General features: G+C 36.4%; 3 protein-coding genes across 3 annotated transcripts; all 3 read right to left on the bottom strand.

The window, feature by feature from the left end:
* Positions 1–108: 108 nt before the first annotated feature.
* LOC125576186 lies at positions 109–3,525 on the bottom strand. The gene has a single exon (XM_048735602.1). It carries the CDS (start codon positions 3,523–3,525, stop codon positions 109–111), a length of 3,417 nt encoding a protein of 1,138 aa, XP_048591559.1.
* A 6,807-nt stretch (positions 3,526–10,332) lies between these two features.
* On the bottom strand, positions 10,333–12,632 carry LOC106353901 (protein DETOXIFICATION 9). The gene is given in 5 exon segments (XM_048735972.1): positions 10,333–10,760; positions 10,861–11,099; positions 11,586–11,642; positions 11,739–12,399; positions 12,431–12,632. Coding segments are annotated over 5 exon segments (1,395 nt in total). The 3' UTR covers positions 10,333–10,524.
* Positions 10,385–17,887, bottom strand: LOC111209393 (protein DETOXIFICATION 7-like). Its single transcript, XM_048735971.1, has 10 exons — positions 17,454–17,887; positions 16,687–17,231; positions 16,519–16,605; positions 16,174–16,230; positions 15,855–16,093; positions 15,524–15,729; positions 11,739–15,442; positions 11,586–11,642; positions 10,861–11,099; positions 10,385–10,760 (listed from the first exon to the last, which is right to left on the bottom strand). The coding sequence occupies exons 1-7, from the start codon at positions 17,688–17,690 to the stop codon at positions 15,329–15,331; spliced, it is 1,485 nt and encodes a 494-aa protein (XP_048591928.1). The 5' UTR covers positions 17,691–17,887; the 3' UTR covers positions 10,385–10,760; positions 10,861–11,099; positions 11,586–11,642; positions 11,739–15,328.
* Positions 17,888–18,704: the final 817 nt, after the last annotated feature.

Here is an 18,704-nt window from a genome sequence, read left to right as displayed (position 1 = left end):
AACCCAAAAGGGTGAGAGTTTACCACAAAGCTTACTAAATAGACAGGAAGATCAGAAAGATTTTAAATAAATTGTAACTTATGTGAAGCAGAACTTAATTAAGCCATCTCAAGCTTGGAATCTGTCAAACCATGTAGAAAGATATGACTCCACAGGGTGTCGTTGTGGAGAAATGCTGACAATTCTCTCTCTGTCTAGACCAAGGAGCTTTGCCCGTACCTGTAGGTGTACCTCTTTAACGATCATGATAATAGGTTTATGCAAACCAGAGTGAAGACGGGAGTTCCTTTCTCGCCAAATAAAATATACTGATGCTTGGAAAACTAACTTCAAAATAGCTTTAACCTGTTTGCGCAAAGGAACAGAGCTAATCCAAGGAACAATCTCCTCCAAGGAAGTAGGGAAAGCAAACCTGAGCTTAGACATAAGCAGTGTCCATACCGCCGTAGAAAAATTGCACTCAAAGAACAGATGTTTAGTCGTCTCTGCTGCATGACCACAGAGAAGACACTCCTCAGGAACCAGAAGACCCCATGATCTCAGTCTGTCCCGAGTCAACATTCTATCCTTGAGGACAAGCCATACAATGAATGAATGCTTGGGAATCTTTTGAGGAAACCACACCACCTTGTGCCAATTCACCGAAGGAGGAGGAGGGTTTAAGGAAATCCACGTCTTTGCTGTAGAGAAAACGGCTGGGGGGTCGAGTACCGAGTTCCTCCACATATAGTAGTCATGTTCTGGTAAAGTAATATCAGGGACTTGAGAAGGTAAGGATTGACGAAGCAGCATCAGTGTCGGATTCCTACTTCGAGTAGTTCTCCAGGCACCAGCTAAAACTGCCTCCGAAACAGAAGATTCAATAGGAATGCCCGAGACCTGAGGTCCTAGCGGTCCAATAATGTCAATAAGAGACCCCAATTCCGTCCAGTTATCATGCCAAAAAGACGCAATTGCTCCGGAGCTAACATGACAGAGAATGTGTGGTTTGGCTAAATCTCGAAGCTTCATGAGACGTCTCCAAATCCAGCTACCGACATTTGAGAAATCGAAGGTCCAGAACATCCTCTCTACTATAATGTGGTTTCTTATCCAAGCTACCCATAGAGAATCAGATCCAGCAAATATAAGCCAAATTAACTTGATGCCATAAACCTGATTCAAATCAGCAAGTCGGCGCAATCCCAAACCTCCACACTCTTTAGGTAGACATACAGCTTCCCATGAAACTTTTGCTCCCCTTGCAGAATTAGGAGCTCCTGTCCAGAGGAAGGCATTACATATTTGTTCGAGAGTCTCTAAGCATTCTTTTGGCAAGGGAAATATAGATGACCAGAAGTTAATCATGCTGTAAATAACTGACTGAATCAGTTGTAGCCTGCCGGCAAAAGAGAGACGTTTAGACGTCCAAGAAGTAACTCTGCCCCTGACCTTATCCACCAAAGGCTGATAATCCTGACGCCTCAGCTTATGAGGCATTAAAGGTACTCCAAGGTATTTGACTGGAAGAGCTCCTTGAGCTATCCTAAACTCTGTCGCTAAAGCTGAAGCAACTTCCACATTATTCCCATCAACAAAAACACAGGTCTTTCTGAGGTTTAAAGCCAACCCTGATCTTCTCTGAAAATCCCTAAGCACCGTCATAATACCTCTCAAGGACTCGGAAGAGCCATCAAAGAAGATAAGAAGATCGTCGGCAAAACTCAAATGGGTGACAAAAGGGTTGTGGCATTTAGGATGAATGCCAAATTTCCCTTCTCTTGCTGCAGCATCTAGATCTTTTGATAGGATGTCCATGGCCATAACAAAGAGAGAAGAGGAGATGGGATCTCCTTGACGAAGCCCTTTTTTACCCGGAAAAAACCCCGCTAATTCTCCATTTAAGGAGACAGAGTAGTGAGGAGTGGTTATGCAATTCCTTATCCAAGAGATAAATATGGGAGGTAAGTCGAAAGCTTGAAGAATATTCAACACAAAATCCCACTCAATGCTGTCATAAGCTTTGGTAATATCCACTTGCAAACAACCTCTAGTTGTGGATCCACTCTTATGGAAATCAGCCACCAGCTCTGAAGCGAGAAGAACATTCTCACATAAAAGTCTTCCTTTGACAAAGCCCACCTGGTTCCTTTGAACAGCTTTAGGAGTGATTATCTTCAGTCGCGCTGCTAACAATTTTGCGATGACTTTATAAACCGTGTTGCAAAGTGAGATGGGTCGAAAATCAGACAGAGAGGATGCACCAGGCGTTTTAGGAATCAAGGAAATGACAGTGGCATTTGTCTGTCTCTGCATGTCTGGCTCCAAGAAGAATTGCTTCACTGCTCTCGTAAAGTCTTCACCCACCAAGTTCCAAGAAGATATGAAGAATTCAGCCGAAAACCCGTCAGGTCCCGGAGATTTGTCCTTAGGGAGGCCAAAAAGAGTATTCTTAATGTCCTCATCTGAAGGAACAGCTGACAAACGGTCATTCTGCGAGGAACTACATCTGAAGGGATGAATAGACCTGATTTGGTCAACTGTGTACGGTGTGACTGCCACATTAGAACGGCCCTGAAGCAAGGAGTAGAACCTCACCGCCATATTCTTCATTTCTTGAATATCAGCAACACGAGCATTATTTTCATCAGTAAGAAAGTGAATCAGATTCCTAGAGAGATTTGCCTTGACGCATTTATGGAAAAAACCAGTGTTGAGGTCGCCTTTGCTAGTCCAACGCACTCTCGACTTAAGCCTGAAAAAACTCTGTTCTGCTGCTGCAAGGACCATCCAAGCTTCTCGAGCGAATCTTTCCTCTTCAAACAAGACCGGAGTCGGATTAGTAAGCGAAAGAAACTGAATTCGTTGGAGCTCATCAAATGCCGTTCTTGTTCTCTTTTCAATGTCACTAAAGGCCGACCGGTTGAGAGATTTACAGATTCCTTTGGCAATTCTCATCTTTTGATAAAGAGAAGACATGGGAGAACTCCCAAGACCTGAAGAAGACCAACCCTCAGAAAGTAACCTCCGATAATCAGGATGCTCAGAGAAAAATGGGAAGAACATGAATCTAGACTTCCTAAGATGAGAGTCCTGAGATATTGTAACAAGACACGGGGAATGATCTGAACTCCCGGGGGAATCAAAAACTGCATTGGCGTTGGGGAACTTGTCCTGAAAGGCTTCATTTATCAAGGCTCTATCAAGTTTCCTGGACTTTGGATCAGATGGACTGCAGTTCGTCCAGGTGAAGAAACAGCCTTGGTAAGATAAATCATAGAGATAACTGTCATTTAGACATTCCTGAAACTCTATCATTCCAGCCACACAAATATCCACATGATAAAGTGAGTACATCTCTGAAACAGCTAGAACCTGATTAAAATCGCCCATAATAACCCATGGAGAGTTTCTCAAACTTGAAGAATTTGATAATTGCCGAATGGTGTCCCAAAGACCAATTCTATCACTTCTCTCATTGAAGGCATAGACAAATCCAACCGTAAAAGCAATCTGCGTAACTGGATCGAAAACTCCACATACCATAGCCTGCGGAGTCTTCAAATACACCACGACAGAGAGAACTGGATTCCAAATTACCACAATACGGCCGTTTTCCGCTTCCGTACTATGGTTTGAATCAAAAGACCATCCTGGAAAGTAGCTTGAGATAAGATTATTTAAATTTTCCTGCTTCACCCGAGTTTCCAAAAGACCGCCTATCATAGGACGGTTGGTGCGAATCCACCTCTGCACATTTAATTTCCGATTATTGCCGTTAAGGCCCCTAACATTCCAAGAAAAGCACTTCATGGAAAGACAAAAAAATGGGGCTGCGAAGCACTAAGCTTCCAAAAAAGTTGAGGCTTGCTTGGGTAGCACCGCCTCAATAGAACCAAAAGCGATAGGATCCTGAGATTTATTAACTGAAAGGCCAGAGTCAATGGAAGCACCACCCTCATCCTCACACACACTATAGAAGGTCTGTCGTTGATGCTTCCTAAAACGCTTCCTGTCCGCAGCATTTGAGAAGGGAGGGATATCCATAACTACTTCATTAAGTCTATTCCTTAGAATTTTCTGAGCAGCACCAATCATTTCTTCCTCAGAAGCGAACTGAGCAGAAGAAAGAGGCTTGGCTTTAGATGGGGGAGATAAGCTACGACGACCAATTGCAGAGGGAGATTTAGTTCCAACCCGGATCCATCTGGAAGCACCAGCATTAGTTTCAGAGTTGACAGACCCAATTGGAGAACCAGGAAGACTGACCGACCTCCTTAGCCTCCCACCAGACAAATCATCAACAGATGAAGCACGAGGAGAAACTGGACCTTTTTTCGAGACTGTCTTATTAGAGCTATGAATAACATGATTTGCTCTACCAGAACAAGAACCCTGTTCCACCACCTTCGGAGGCATTAATCCAGAATCTGCAGAAGGACATCTAAGATCGAAGTGACCAAACTCAGAGCAAATCCTGCATTTAGGCGGAAGCTTCAAGTATTCGACATAGATATTTACTGAATTTCCCATCTTGTCGACGACCTTCACCACCTTTGATTTGTTTCCCTCCAACTTGATGACAACCTTCAATTTGATAATACCATTGGTATACGGTTTAAGCTTAGGAAATTCAGATTGAACCGGAAAGCCTACACCCGAAGCAAAGGAACTAAACCCTTCAAGAGACCATAATTCAGGAGGAACATTCTTGAATAGGATCCACACTGGAGCAAACTCGAGTTTCATCTTGGTTAAGACAAGGTTTGGAGACCACTCTGTAACCGTGAAGGAACAATTTCCAGAGTGCCAAAAAGCAACATCAAGTACCCATTGTCTAGTAACTTCGCAGGGAATAAAAATCATACATACTCCTTTTGAATGATGTTTCACTTTGATTCTGCCCTGTTTTCCCCAAATAGGGTTAAGGTCTGAGAAGATTTTAGCAGGAGAAGGAGGATTGCCATGGAATTGGGCCACTAAGTAACCTTTCCAAACTTGAGAAGGACGAAAAACCACTGAATCCGGAGCTTTAACGATGGGCGTACCATCCGCAGAAAAAGTTGGCGAAGCCATCTTCTTAAGATTGTGAGAAGAAGATTTCAGTTTAGAGACCCACAAGGCCGGAGAAGGCGAGACAGCAGGGACTTGAAACTGAGACGGCGCCGAGAGATGTTGCGGAGGTTCAGCCTCGAGAGACTGAGGGGCTTCTGGGTGGAGGAGAGCTGAAGACCTAAGAACCAGATCTGACGAGGGAGAATCACGATGGACGACACACAGATCTGGTGGCCATGGAGGTTCCAACAGAGACGGAGCAGGAGAATCCATGAAGACCGGAAGGGGGAGAGTTCTCAGCGCGGCGCGTGAGGCACCAGCACCGGCGGCGAGAAGAAAGGAGCCTTATCGCCTAAGAATCGCCAGAGAGCAAATTGGTTTGTATTGATCGTTTGAAGGGATGAATAGACCTGATTTGGTCAACTGTTCCCTCTTTAACTTTTTCAGATTCTTTGTTCCCTCTTTAACTTTTTCATCCTTCTATTGGCTACATTCTCCTTGCATCCATCACCAATGATCTCATTACAGCCACAAAAAGAAACTGTATTAACCCTAACATTCTTTTCCTTATCCCTTAACCACTCTAATTTTTAGGTCATGTTTCCTTTCTGACTAAGGGCCATAGCTGATGAAACTCAAATTATATCCAGAAATTAGGGTTAGGATCTATACTTACATATGTAAAAGTATAAATAAAAAAAATTGTTTACTAACTATTTTGCTATGAAAAAGTGTATTATTGATATTTCTAGCTTTTATAATTGTGATGATTAATAGGTATAATAATAAGAGTAAACTTTGTGAGTAATTTGAATATACAGTATAACCTCTTTAAATTAATACTCTATAAATTAATATATACTAAAAATCTCTATAAAATAATATAATTTTATAGTCTCAAATTGAGTTTTTGGTTCAATTAGTATATCGATAAATTAATATCTCTATAAATTAATAAAAAATTATAGTTTTGGTGTAGTTCCAACATTATTAATTTATAGAGGTTTCACTATAGTTTTGATGTATTAGATCTCCTTCTACTTCCGTTTTACCATTCTTGTATAGCTATTAGGAAGAAAATAGTAATGGCGATGTGAAGTTGTGAACTCCGGCGAGTATCTTGTGTCGTTAAAATCATTTTTAGTGCCCTTAGGATGGACCCTAGTTCTAGCTTTTATCTTCTTATGTTTTGGGTTGACTCGTTCAGATTGGTATTGACTCTTTCCAGACTCAGGATGGACCCTAGTTCTTCGTGGGCTTGTTGGCTTCGTAATGAACCTTTGAATAATCGAACAATTTTTTGAACCTGATTTATAATGAGGGGAACTATACCTCCAACAATAACTGTATTTTAGCTAGCGTGAATATTTGCAACTTTGTATATATTCATGAACCGCCATTTAAACTTTGCATTTCTTCTATCAAATATTATTTTAGTATAAATAAATTCCAACCCTATCTGTTCAATAATCTTATGCTACTGCTCTATAAGATCGATTTATTGATTAGACTTGGGCCGCAGTTTCTGCTTCTAAAGGGTTATTACCACAACTAGTTGAACTAATCTAGTTTTTTCCCTTTTCTTTCCAATATTGTTCTTCAAATTTAAGTTTTCTTTAACTGTACAGTATCTTTTTATCTAGTACTATGTGTGAAATGTTTTTACACAAGAGGATTTTGTACCGTTACCATAAACAACATGTCAAAAATATAACCAGGCGGAAGGAACCCCGACAGTTTACTCGACTCATATGTTATTACGGCTCATATGTTATTACGGAAACTATACGCGTATGACAAGAGAGTCGAACCATACTTTTTAACTTTCTTTGTTAGTTTAGTAAAAGTAATATTATGGAAACAAAGGAAAATCTATATTGAATTTGAATCTGCATGGTCATAAACGTAGTTATAGATTTAATCACGGTAAATTAGTCTATAGAGACTTTTTTTTTTCTCTAATTTTGTTGGAAAGAAAAAACTACAACCCTTAAAACCCTAAAATCAATACTATTAAAACAGAAACATGCCACATTGATAATAGTTGAGTCCAATTAAAAAACATATACAACATCTAAATATAACTATAAAATATAACTGCTAACTTTTACGTTTGTATACATGTGGAACCAAACCCAACTGACACTTTTAAATTCGAAGGATCCACATCTATATAAAACATAACTGCATTTACATCTATATCTCCGTAACTACTTTCTATTGGTCAAGACATATTTTGTAACTTCATGTCCAAAATTATCGGTGGCCACTTCATTCTAATTTTTATATTGTCCCACAATTTTATGTTATATAACAATTATTCTTTCCTTTTCGGTTTTACGAAAATTACGTTTTCAATAATATCAGCATTTATCTGTTCCGTCATTTTAAAGAGTATATTTTATGTTTAACTTTTTTTAGAAATTTAATTTTCATAATTTTTTTTGTAATCATATTTGTATTTTTTTTAATCATATATATAAATCTTAATCAAAATCTATTGTATTTTATAAAATAATAGCAATTTAAAAGTTGATTCAACATATATTCGATTTTTTGTAATCATATGTTTGTATACCTATATTTTTTTGTAATCATATTTATCTGTTCTAAATGTTATAGAAACATAAAAAATAAAAAAATTACAAACTAACATTATAGCCGCGAATCAAAATATAGAACATACAAATATGATTACAAAGAAACATGTATACAGACATATGATTACAAAAAACCGAACATATAACTTTTTAGCTACAATTATTTTATAAAATAAATTTTGATTAATATTTATACATATGATTACAAAAAAACACAAATATAATTACAAAAAGAAACACCAATATAAAAATTAAATTGAAACAAAAAATATACCCGCCCTTTTGAGGGCGGGTGAGAATCTAGTAACTATTTTAAAAACAACAAAAGATGAATAAGGGCAACATCAACGAAGGGTTGTTAACAAGTATCTACACAATTAAATAATGAAAATTTGAAAACTGAAGAGAGAGACAGTAAATTTTTCAGAAATATATCTTAGTTAAGATACTCTAAATTTTTTTCTGAGAAACCAAAATCCACATGTCATATTCTTATTGAATTATTTTTCTTTTCTGTTTAAAATTTGTTTAGATAATAGGATATTAATTAATAAAAGTATTAGTATTCTATTTAATTACATACTCTAGAAAGTATCTCAGCATTAATCATGCTCTAAACAGAAAATATGGCTATAGGACTATGAGTTGGAATTAGACCCACCTACAGATCTGAAAGTTTGACTAAATAATTCTTTTTGTATAAATAATATAGAAGATTTCACCATTATCTGTATAGCTTACAAAAAGAGGAGATGAGATCGAACCATTACTCCCTCTATCTCCTTCTGAATATCATGAGTTGTTTTGTTTTGTAAATTTAAATTCATTTTCAAAGGTATGTAGCTAGTATAATTAAATTTGCAGTAAAATAAAAAAAACATCTAACAAAAAAAAATAGTAGAATAAACTTCTATGGAACCAGGTAAAAATAATAATAATATACATTTAAAGACTAGACACTAATATAAGTATCAGATTTAAAAGTATATATGCACGCCAATGATCGGATTTAACGATATCGCCAAAAGAATTAATATAACCACTAAGCCACAATCATCTCTTCTAATTTTTCGTAGTTGCTAACTTTTTTTGTCAAATTGTGAAATTCATAAAATATGAGAAGGGTTTGTAACTTGTTACAAAAGAGTTTAAATCACAGCTAGAGTAACCCTTGGACAAAAATATAGAAAACAAGAATAGCCTAGAATTAAGTGTTGAAAGAACAATTACTCGTGTCTCAACTAGCAGAGCATAAGGTTAGAGAAAAGTTTCCGGTGCCTCCTGCCCATAAATAACGTCACGAACATGCCTGTCAATGAGCTTGAAGGTTGTTTGTGGCGTTGCTATGATTCCGTCATGCAGTCTTTTCTTTCGCTCAGCCCAGATAAAGTAAATCGTTGCCAATTCCGTCATGCAGTCTTTTGCAAAACTTGCTAACTTTACTTTTGCAGTTTCATATCACCATCACATCACTGTCTCACGGCTAGAATGCAACTATATCGACGAACTGATATTATAAAATGGCAGAGGTAACATTTATTCAGACATACCCGACAGGCGTTTTCCGGATTGTTGATAAATCCAATAGGAATACCTCTTCCGGCTCTCATTTGTAATTCGCGCACTATATATCTTATTGTTTGTATTTATACGCATTAACAGAACGGCTTACTTTCCTCTTTACTTGGTATCACATGACTAGTAGGATTTTCGGTGAGTAATTAATAACTATTCGAGGTATGATGATCTATATTATGTCTGAGGAATATTTGTTTACCTTTCTATTCTTTGGTAGAACTATGAGTTTATTTGAATCTACTTCACCTGGTATTGTCGGCTGAACTTTGTTCAAGGATTTGTCTATCCGTCATTTGAGTTGCAAGTATACCCTGTTTTTATGTTCAAAAAAAAAAAAGTATACCCAGTTTAGTGATATCCAAATTATGCTCTTGATCTTGGGTTCTTTACGAATAAACACTGTTTAGCAATCAGCGTGGCTTACAAAGCGGTCCTGCTTGACAACAAAGAAGATATAAAACAATGTTTTTTTTTTGTGAAAGGGTTTATATAAAACAATGTTAAAAACGAGAGGTCAATCATATATATGAGAATGAATAGCAAAGTCAAATGGATATAGCCGGATTAATACTCCAGTCACCTGAGGATTAGTCTCGTCCATCCAATCAAAGACTTGAGGAAAAATTCTTGTTAAATAGTTTAAATAATGCAGCTATGGAACCAATTCTGCCAGTCAACTTGGAAGAGCAATTTGTTTGATCCCTTGGTCTAAAAAAATAAGACGCATGATCTTATGAACTCTATGAGTTGCTTTTCAAATCAAACTCTAAATTTTCTTTTTCTTTTTGAAACACAATCAAACTCTATATTAAATTTCTAAACTTATTCTATTTAGAAAGTTGTAAAAAGATGTCCCTCTTGGGAGAAGAAATGAAAGAATATGTCAACAAAAGGTCGTGTAGATATTTTGGTCTCATTTGGTAAATCTGTTCCTTAAAAACTTCTAGTATATTACCACCAGATATGTGCTCTTGACGTGGTGAACAAGTTTGATGTTGATCTGACCATTTTTTAGATTTAAATCTAACGTTTTTTGTTTTTCATAACCTATACGTCCAAGTCTCAACCCATATAGATTTATGAATGGATGCTACATCTATCTCATACTTGGAGGTATTCATAGAGGCGGATATCACACATCTTTCACATTTAAATTTGGTTTCGCAGTTACATGTTACAATATATTTGTATTGTTTTATTTGTTTTTCAAATAAAAAATTCGCATGTTACTGATAGAAAAAATCAAAAATAAAAGTACTAACTGAGACTTTACAAATAATTTTATGGGAACACAACCGCAATAATTGGCATATTAAACAGTCGAGCTAGAGGCCTCAGTTACCTCACTGGTCCATTTTGTGAATGTAGTAATGAGAAACAAGGTGATAGTTTGCACAGTGCATCCAGTAAGAACTCCAATCCAGAGACCTTTAACTTTGAAGTCAAGTATAAAACAGAAAAGAAGTCCTACTGGAACTCCGATGATATAAAACGCAGCGATATTCACATAAGCTCCAATCTTCTGCTTACCACTTCCTCTCACAACCCCTTAAAACACATGCACCAGAATAAACAAGACGTTTATATAGAAAATCTCTTTTCTTCGTGTATTTATAAAGACTAACTAAAGAGAATATGGATTTCTAACCGGTTAGTGAGGCTGACAAGCTGTCCATGACAATGGAAATGCAGAGAACCGGTGTTATTTCTGCAGCGTAGTGAATCACTTCAGGGACGTTACTATAAGCGTAGCCCCAAACGTTGCTTGACATGAACAGAGCAAAGCTTACGGAAGAAGATTCAACAGCTGCAATCATGATTGCAACAAACGCAGAAGCTTTAGCTGCGACTAGGTTTCCAGCTCCTAGTTCGTTGGCCACATTTGTGCTAAAACATTCAAGTAGATCCAATTAAATAAATAAAATAAATAGTTAAACTGACTAGCACTTTGCTCTGTCTGCATTTCGTTGACGTTTCCCTTAATGTTCACATGTGTTTTACTTCAATGAAATACTTATTAGGACTCACATGCTTAAAAGTAACATGTGACATAGAATAATTGTTAAGAAACATAAGTCAATATACTCACTGATAATTAGCTTTTATTTTTAAAACCTTAACATGATATTAAAACCCAAGATTAGCACTCGATCGAATAGGATATGTTACCAATCTTAAAATGGAATTTGATTTGAAGTAGACTAAAACACCTATCATCTACATATAATGAGAGAAGAAAATGAGTTATAATGCAATACTATATAAAGAAATATAGAATTATAATCTACTCATAAGTTGTAAGTCCATACAAATTTAAGGGCAACTGTTTTTTGTTTCTTCTTCTAAACAAACTTATATAATACACAAACTGACCTTGCGGCCGCACCAATCGCAGTTGCTAGATTGTAGTGCAAAGAAGACGATGTCACGCTGTTCAAATGAAAATGTAGCCATTAGCTCATACGCAACAATCATAGGATTCAAAGAAACTATAGTGTTGCCAAAAAAATTAGGACTTCGTATTACCACATGGAAATCACAGATGTCTCCAGCTTTGAGTTGGGTAAAACTCCGGAAATAAGAATCAAAATTTCGAAAGCCGACCATTCAAGACAAATCATCAACGCAGAAGGAACCGCTAAGGAGAAGAACGTCCTCATGTGACCAAACGCTTCCATCGATATAAAAACGCGTTTGCCATCGCAAAGTTGAGAACGTCTCATGAAAAACCAGAGGAAAACCGCATTGAGCCAATACGAAAGGCTTATAGATAAAGCTGCACCTTTGGTTCCAAGCCCTAAAGTGTAAACCAAAATCCAACAAACCGGCACGTGGAAACACAGAACCGTTAAAGAAGACAGAACCATAGGAAAAATCAAGCTTTGTGTCTGGAAGTAGCGAATCAAAGATTGAAGTACAGAGTAACCAAATAAAGCTGGTATGAGCCAAAGGCAGTAAACAGAAGCTATCTCTGCTATTTCGGGGTCTTGATGAAACAATAACAAAAGATTCTTCATGAAAATCCATAGAAGAGAGATTGGGAAACATATGATGAGGAGAGAAATAATGGAAGTGAAAGTATATGACCCGAGCTTCTCGTATTGACGAGCTCCAAAGGCTTGACCACACAATGTTTCTAATGCGCTCGCTAGTCCAGACTGTTATTCAAATAATTGTATGTAATAAAATTAAATCAGAGGAGATTAAATAGGATAATCTGGCGCTGGCGAGTGCAATTCCAGCTAGAGAGATCTCGCTTTTGTGGCCGACAATCATTGTAGAAGTGGCTTGAAGAAGGGTTTGAGATATGTTTACGACCACCATGGGAGCCGCCATGGATGCCACTTTCTTCAACTTCTCCCATCTTATCTTATCTACTTCTTGTTCTTTCTTGTAATTTACCAGTAACGGATCTTCCATTGTGTGTTTTCTTCTTCTCTTTTCTTTTAGAAAATGTGGAGTCTAGTAGCGAAAGCCAATATGATTTTGACTTATTAAGGTTTGGCTTTCAATAAAAATTTGACATGATAATTAATGACCAAGGATTTTCAGGAAAGAATAATAATTAATGAACAAGGCTCATATCGCGATCTTTGGAATTTTTCTACTTGTCAAACTTGTAATGAAATAAACGTTTACAAAAGGAATCAAAATTGGACCATAAATCAACGATTTGGAAGAAAAAACAGCATTGTCTTGTGGAAAACTAATCTGGTTTGGTTGTTTTTTGGGTTAAATGGTCACGGGTGTGTTAACTTTATATATTAAATATTTTATATATATATTAAATCTTAAAACTGTCAATAGCTGTTTTTAAATACAAAAGATCAGGTTGATTTAATTATTAAGAACCCAAGATGGACCAGATCCTATATATAGTGCCAACTGTCAGAAAATAGTTGAGAAAGTCAAGGAAGAAGATTTTGATGAGTAGTATGTGATGATCTCTCAAGGAAGTCTTTCAACAAAAAATATAATTAACAAAGAAAAAGTTGGAGGAGATTATAGAAAATGCCACAATCATTTCTCTGCAAAGAGACTATTTTGTAGAGACTGTATTTACGCTTGTCCATTTTTATTGGCTCAATTTAATTTACACAAAAAATTTATTAACTCACTTAGTGCAATTAAAATATCAATAAAAATTAATTTAGAGACTTTTTTTGAAATTTTAGAGACTATATGTGAAATTATATATCCATTGCTGGTACTCTAAGGGCATCATCAACACAAGTCTCTTGTGCACAGTTTTTTAAGTATTTGTTATACTAATTTAGAGATTATATGTGAAATTATATATCCATTAGTGGTGCTCTAAGGGCATTATTAACACCAATTCTCTTATGGACAGTTCTTTAAGCATTTGTTATTCTCTTTATATTAATTTATTATTATAATTTATTTATGATTAAATTTAAATATTGAAATAATAATTTCACTAATATGAAAAAGACACATGTAAAAATCGGTTTTTGTCAATTATTACTCAAAGTTTTTTTAGGAAAAAATGTGTCTCATCGGCACGGTTGTAATCGAAGTTTCTTTCACACAGTTTTTCGGATATGGATGGATTTTCGACATCGGGTTGAGTAAGGTTCAGGAGATATGATTTGGTTATGCTTGGGGGGCGGTCATCGGCACGGTTGTAATCGAAGTTTCTTTTCACACAGTTTTTCGGATATGGATGGATCTAGGAAGGGTTAAGGTTGTTACTGAGATGCTTGGCAGGGAAAAGAATTTTCGACATCGGGTTGAGTAAGGTTGAGGAGATATGATTTGGTTATGCTTGGATACAAGGTTTGTCAAATATGGGTAACAAATATTCCTTAAATTTCCGTGGTAGGTCCAACCATTATCCATATGCCAAAGAAATTTCCTAAATACTACCGTGACTGTGACACTGAGATTTTTAGAAAGTATCATAATAATATCATGGATGATTATGTGATACTCGTCCAATATAATATATAGACGCCTAGACGAAGGGTTAGAGACTAGTTGATTACTTGATTTACTGAATGATTTTTAACTAATTTTTTTTTTAATTCAAAACAAAAACACTTACCCATCTTCAGAATTCCGCTAAATGTAACATGCACTATCGAATAAACCAAGTGATGATCAATTAATCACAGATATTATTAAAAAAAATCTTCGCGATTTATTTAAGCTTTTTTTGTGTTGGGTTATATAATACATTGCCAATGAAATCTCATAAAGGCACATTGAGATTATGACTTAAACTCTTCTAATTTCATGCAGCAGATTTTCAGTTTTTAAGTTTATTCTTGTTTCATGGAGATTCTGTAAACTACTAGTGTGACGACTTTCGATTTTGACGGTTTAGATTCAATTTTTTGAGAAATTAAGAGTGGTAAACTCTAAAAAGAAAGATGGAAACTGGGGTGGCCGAATTACAATATCTTCATCATTTAGCTGAAAGAAAACTTTTTTTTTTGGAGAAAAAAACATAATACAACGAATACAGAATTAAAACCAAAAATGAAAGGTTGGATTTGGATGATGTTGTCATGACTCACGAGATCAGGTGGTTGACAAGAGAACCGCACACAACCCCTTATCGTATTTGCGACCTTCCAGCTGCTCGAGGTGAAATAAGCCAATTTGTCATATTTCTGTCAATGAGTTTGGCTATTTTTGAAGATGGCATCGGATTTCCCCATGTCAATGTTGTCTTTCTCTCGATAGATAATATATAGTTGTCTAGAACATGTACGTATAAGGAAGATTCGAGGTAATCAAAATGAAAATCATTTATGAGCAGAATAATATGATTTCAGTTTGCGATATATTTGTTGTCTAATAGTATTTTATTGTTCCAGATTCCAGTTCATTGTTCAACTCTTGTCAATAGTCAATTCAAAAAACATAGGCTCCGAATGATAAAATGTGGACAATTGCAGAACAACTGTAATGTGGTACTAATAATAACAAAAATATATAGATACATAGGTATATGTAGAGATTTTTGTTACTATTAACTGTGGTGTGCTTGGAAACATTTGAAGCCTTATTCTTATTTGATTCATAAACACATGCTTATGTGAACTAGAAACACAGACGCTTGTGTAAATCAGAAACATATGGACATGGGGTTACACATTTTCTGAAATATTGCTTAGTAGAACTTGCGCATCCTCTTTTATGATTTCTGTTTCTTGGTTTCCTTTAGGTGTCATCTCCAATACTCTATCCCTCGCCTTCGTTGCCTAGAGCCCAATCGAGATAAAATTCAAAACTTTAATTATAAGAAAATGATGAAGATAAGTATTAGAGAAAGAAAGGTATACCTCTTGCTCCCAATTGGTGAAAACAGTGACAAGAGCAAGAACCATCGTTTGGGAAAAGCAGCCTAACAATATACCAATCCAAAGTCCTCTCCCTCTCAATTTCGCAACAAAACATAAGATTGAACCCACAGGTATACCAACCAGATAATATGATCCTATGCTTGCATATCCTGCTATACGTTGCCACCCTGCTCCTCTCGCAATCCCTAAGGATATGATGAATTGCAGTGTACATTAGTTTCTTGGCTTTCAAGTTACAAATATAATCACAAAAGCCTCCATCTCTACATTTTACTGCATATGGTTTTTCCATTCGATATAACTTGCTTACCTGAGAGCACGGCCGTAGAGCTGCAGATAAAGATTGATAGGCAGAGAATCGGTGTGATTTTTGTTACATAGTGAGCGACTTCTACCTCATTGCTAAAGATATACGCCCAAGTTTTTCGATAATTGTAAAGAGTGATGCATACAAAGGAAGCATCGAAAGCGCCAAGGTAAAGTGCAGCATTGGCCGCTGCTCGAGCTGCCTTTGGGTTTCCAGCTCCTAGCTCGTTTGAGACATGTGTGCTATATAAGCAAGACAATGGTTAAGAAACATTTTTCACAAAAAAATATATTCTTATGAACAATTGGTAATGTTGCTATACCTTGCGGCTGCACCTATTGCATCCACTAAAACGTAATGCAGACCAGAAGTTGTGAGGCTGCTCAAGGAGACATATTAATTAAAAAATGTATGTTTTCTATAAAGAAATTGTAAACTTAAAATATTAATTGAATTATTACTGGTTAAACGTTATTGAAAATTTAAATTGTAACAAATGATGCATTTTAGCCGATGTAGTATTAGATCTTGGATATCCTAACACGAATTTTTAAATAATGCATCTTTCGTTCATTTATCTTGGATCTAATCACATATTTTTGGATCATTAATGTAAGTGACATATGGATCATTTGTATAATATATACAAAGGGATATATGCACATACCATATGGACATCACCGATGTTTCGAGTTTTGAGTTGGGTAAGAGTCCAGACAATAGTAACAGAAGCTCAAATGACCACCATTCTAGGCTTTAATTACACCCCAAAAGAGATACAAGAATTAAGCATCAGTTGAAAATCAGAATCAAGAAACAGAGAAAACTTAGTTACCAAATCATCATTGCAGAGGGAATCGCTAGAGAGATGAACTGCTTCATGCTCGAGAAGATTTCTTGCAGCTCAAGATTCCTAGTTTCACGATACAGAGCAGAGTCTCTCATAAAAACCCAAAGCACAGCTACGTTTAACCAAAGCGAAACACCGATGGACAAAGCGGCACCAACGATTCCATATCTAAGTTTATAGATAAGAAGCCAACAAAAGGGAATGTGGAAACAGAGAGCTCCAAAAGAGCTCAAGAAGAGAGGAAGAACCAATCCTTGTGACTGGAAATAGCGAGTCATAGGCTGAAGAAGAGCGCATCCGAATAAAGCCGGTATGAGCCAGATGGAGTATCTACAAGCTAACTCAGAGATGAGAGGATCTTGGTGGAAAAGCTCCAAGAGTTTGTCCATGTTAACCCAAAGAAGAGAGATTGGGAAACAAATCAAGACAAGACATATCATTGAGCTGTAAGTGTATGAACCAATCTTTCTGTATTGCTCTGCTCCAAAAGCTTGACCACACAATGTCTCTAACGCACCTGAAAACCCAACCTACTGATCGGAAGTCAAGCAAGGCTGGATATAAAATTTTGAGGGTAATAAACATTTTTAAAAATCTTAATAATTTTTTTTTGTTTCATTATTTGGGAGCATCTATCTATGTAAAAAACTTAAAAAAATTGTCAGTCAAGACCAATGTTTCTCTCGGTTATGCCGAGATCCGGGCCTATAGTCAAGTTAGATGAGAAAGAGAAAGAGAGAGGAATATCTTACGAGGAGGCTGAAGCCAGTGACGTTGGTAAGAGAAGTGGCGATGGCGACGCTGGAGAGAGAGAGCTCGTCTAAGTGACCGGCCATAACCATGGAGATAACTTGAAGGAGATACGTAGAAACAGATACTGCCACCATTGGAGCAGCCATGTAGCTCACTTTCTTCATCATTATCCCTGCAGATTTCTCATTTTTGTAATTTCCTTCTTCTCTCTGTGCCAAGGAGAAACCGCTTTCCATCGTCCGAGCAAACTTTTTTTTTTGGTTGTTGATAATGGTTACAGGGAAAGTCAATACTAACTGATGGATCGAATAATCAGTAGAGAAATACAGAACTGCAAAACAAATTAAACAAAGACCCTAGTGGTCTGAATATAATACTAGAACGCTTAGTAGAATCTCAGATATTGTCGGACAGTTGATACAAACTTGACTTATTAAAATATAAAGTCTTCTTTCTAGTCGCCATTATACTTTAACACAATACCGTAGGAAATGTTGAAGGAAAAAAAAGTGAGGATCTTAAAATTCCAGCCTTTTTGGGTCAGAGATGTTTCTTGATTGTCAAGCAACGTAAGGTTTATCAGTTATCACCTATCTAGCCTGCATACCCTAGTTAGAAGCAAAGATCACTCTATAAGTCTGTTTGTTTGTGATTGGACTTTGCTTTTACGTCTAAATTTTCAAAATATCAAGGTTCTTTTAAGGAAGCCACAACCTTTAGTATTTTTGGTGCAACCTTATCGTAAACAAGTTAGATGTTCATTGATTCAAAGAACAACGTACCAAAGACGAAAATTTGAAGATCACTGATTCAAGAGAACACATAAGTTTTAAGAGAGAAAGTATTGCTTGTACAAGCTTGTGAAAAAAAAATGCATGTAAAAGCTCTAAATAATTCAATAATCAACACGTAGGAACGCAATGTTTACAATGGGGAAAACCGAATTAAAGCATTTTCATATATAAATTGATAAATATATAAAACTTTTTATAAGCTGTCTTGGACCTTCAGACCTAGGCATTCCAATTGTTTCTCTCGTCAGTGTTTGTCTTCATAATGGGGTCTGGGCTTTGCCTCATCCTCGACACGACAGATTTCTCAACCTGCAGATTTTCATTTCTTTTTTAACAGTTTGGGATAGGAAATGACAAGATTATTTGGAGAGTAGATGGTCTTTCCAGAGACAGATTTATTTCAAAGGAGAATTGGAATATTATTAGGCCTTCCAAACAGCTTTGTACATGGGATCA

This window comes from Brassica napus, chromosome A7, assembly GCF_020379485.1.
Source record: "Brassica napus cultivar Da-Ae chromosome A7, Da-Ae, whole genome shotgun sequence".
Taxonomy (NCBI): domain Eukaryota; kingdom Viridiplantae; phylum Streptophyta; class Magnoliopsida; order Brassicales; family Brassicaceae; genus Brassica; species Brassica napus.
The sequence above is the reverse complement of the archived record's forward strand: the minus strand, read 5'-3'. Positions and strand labels throughout refer to the sequence as shown.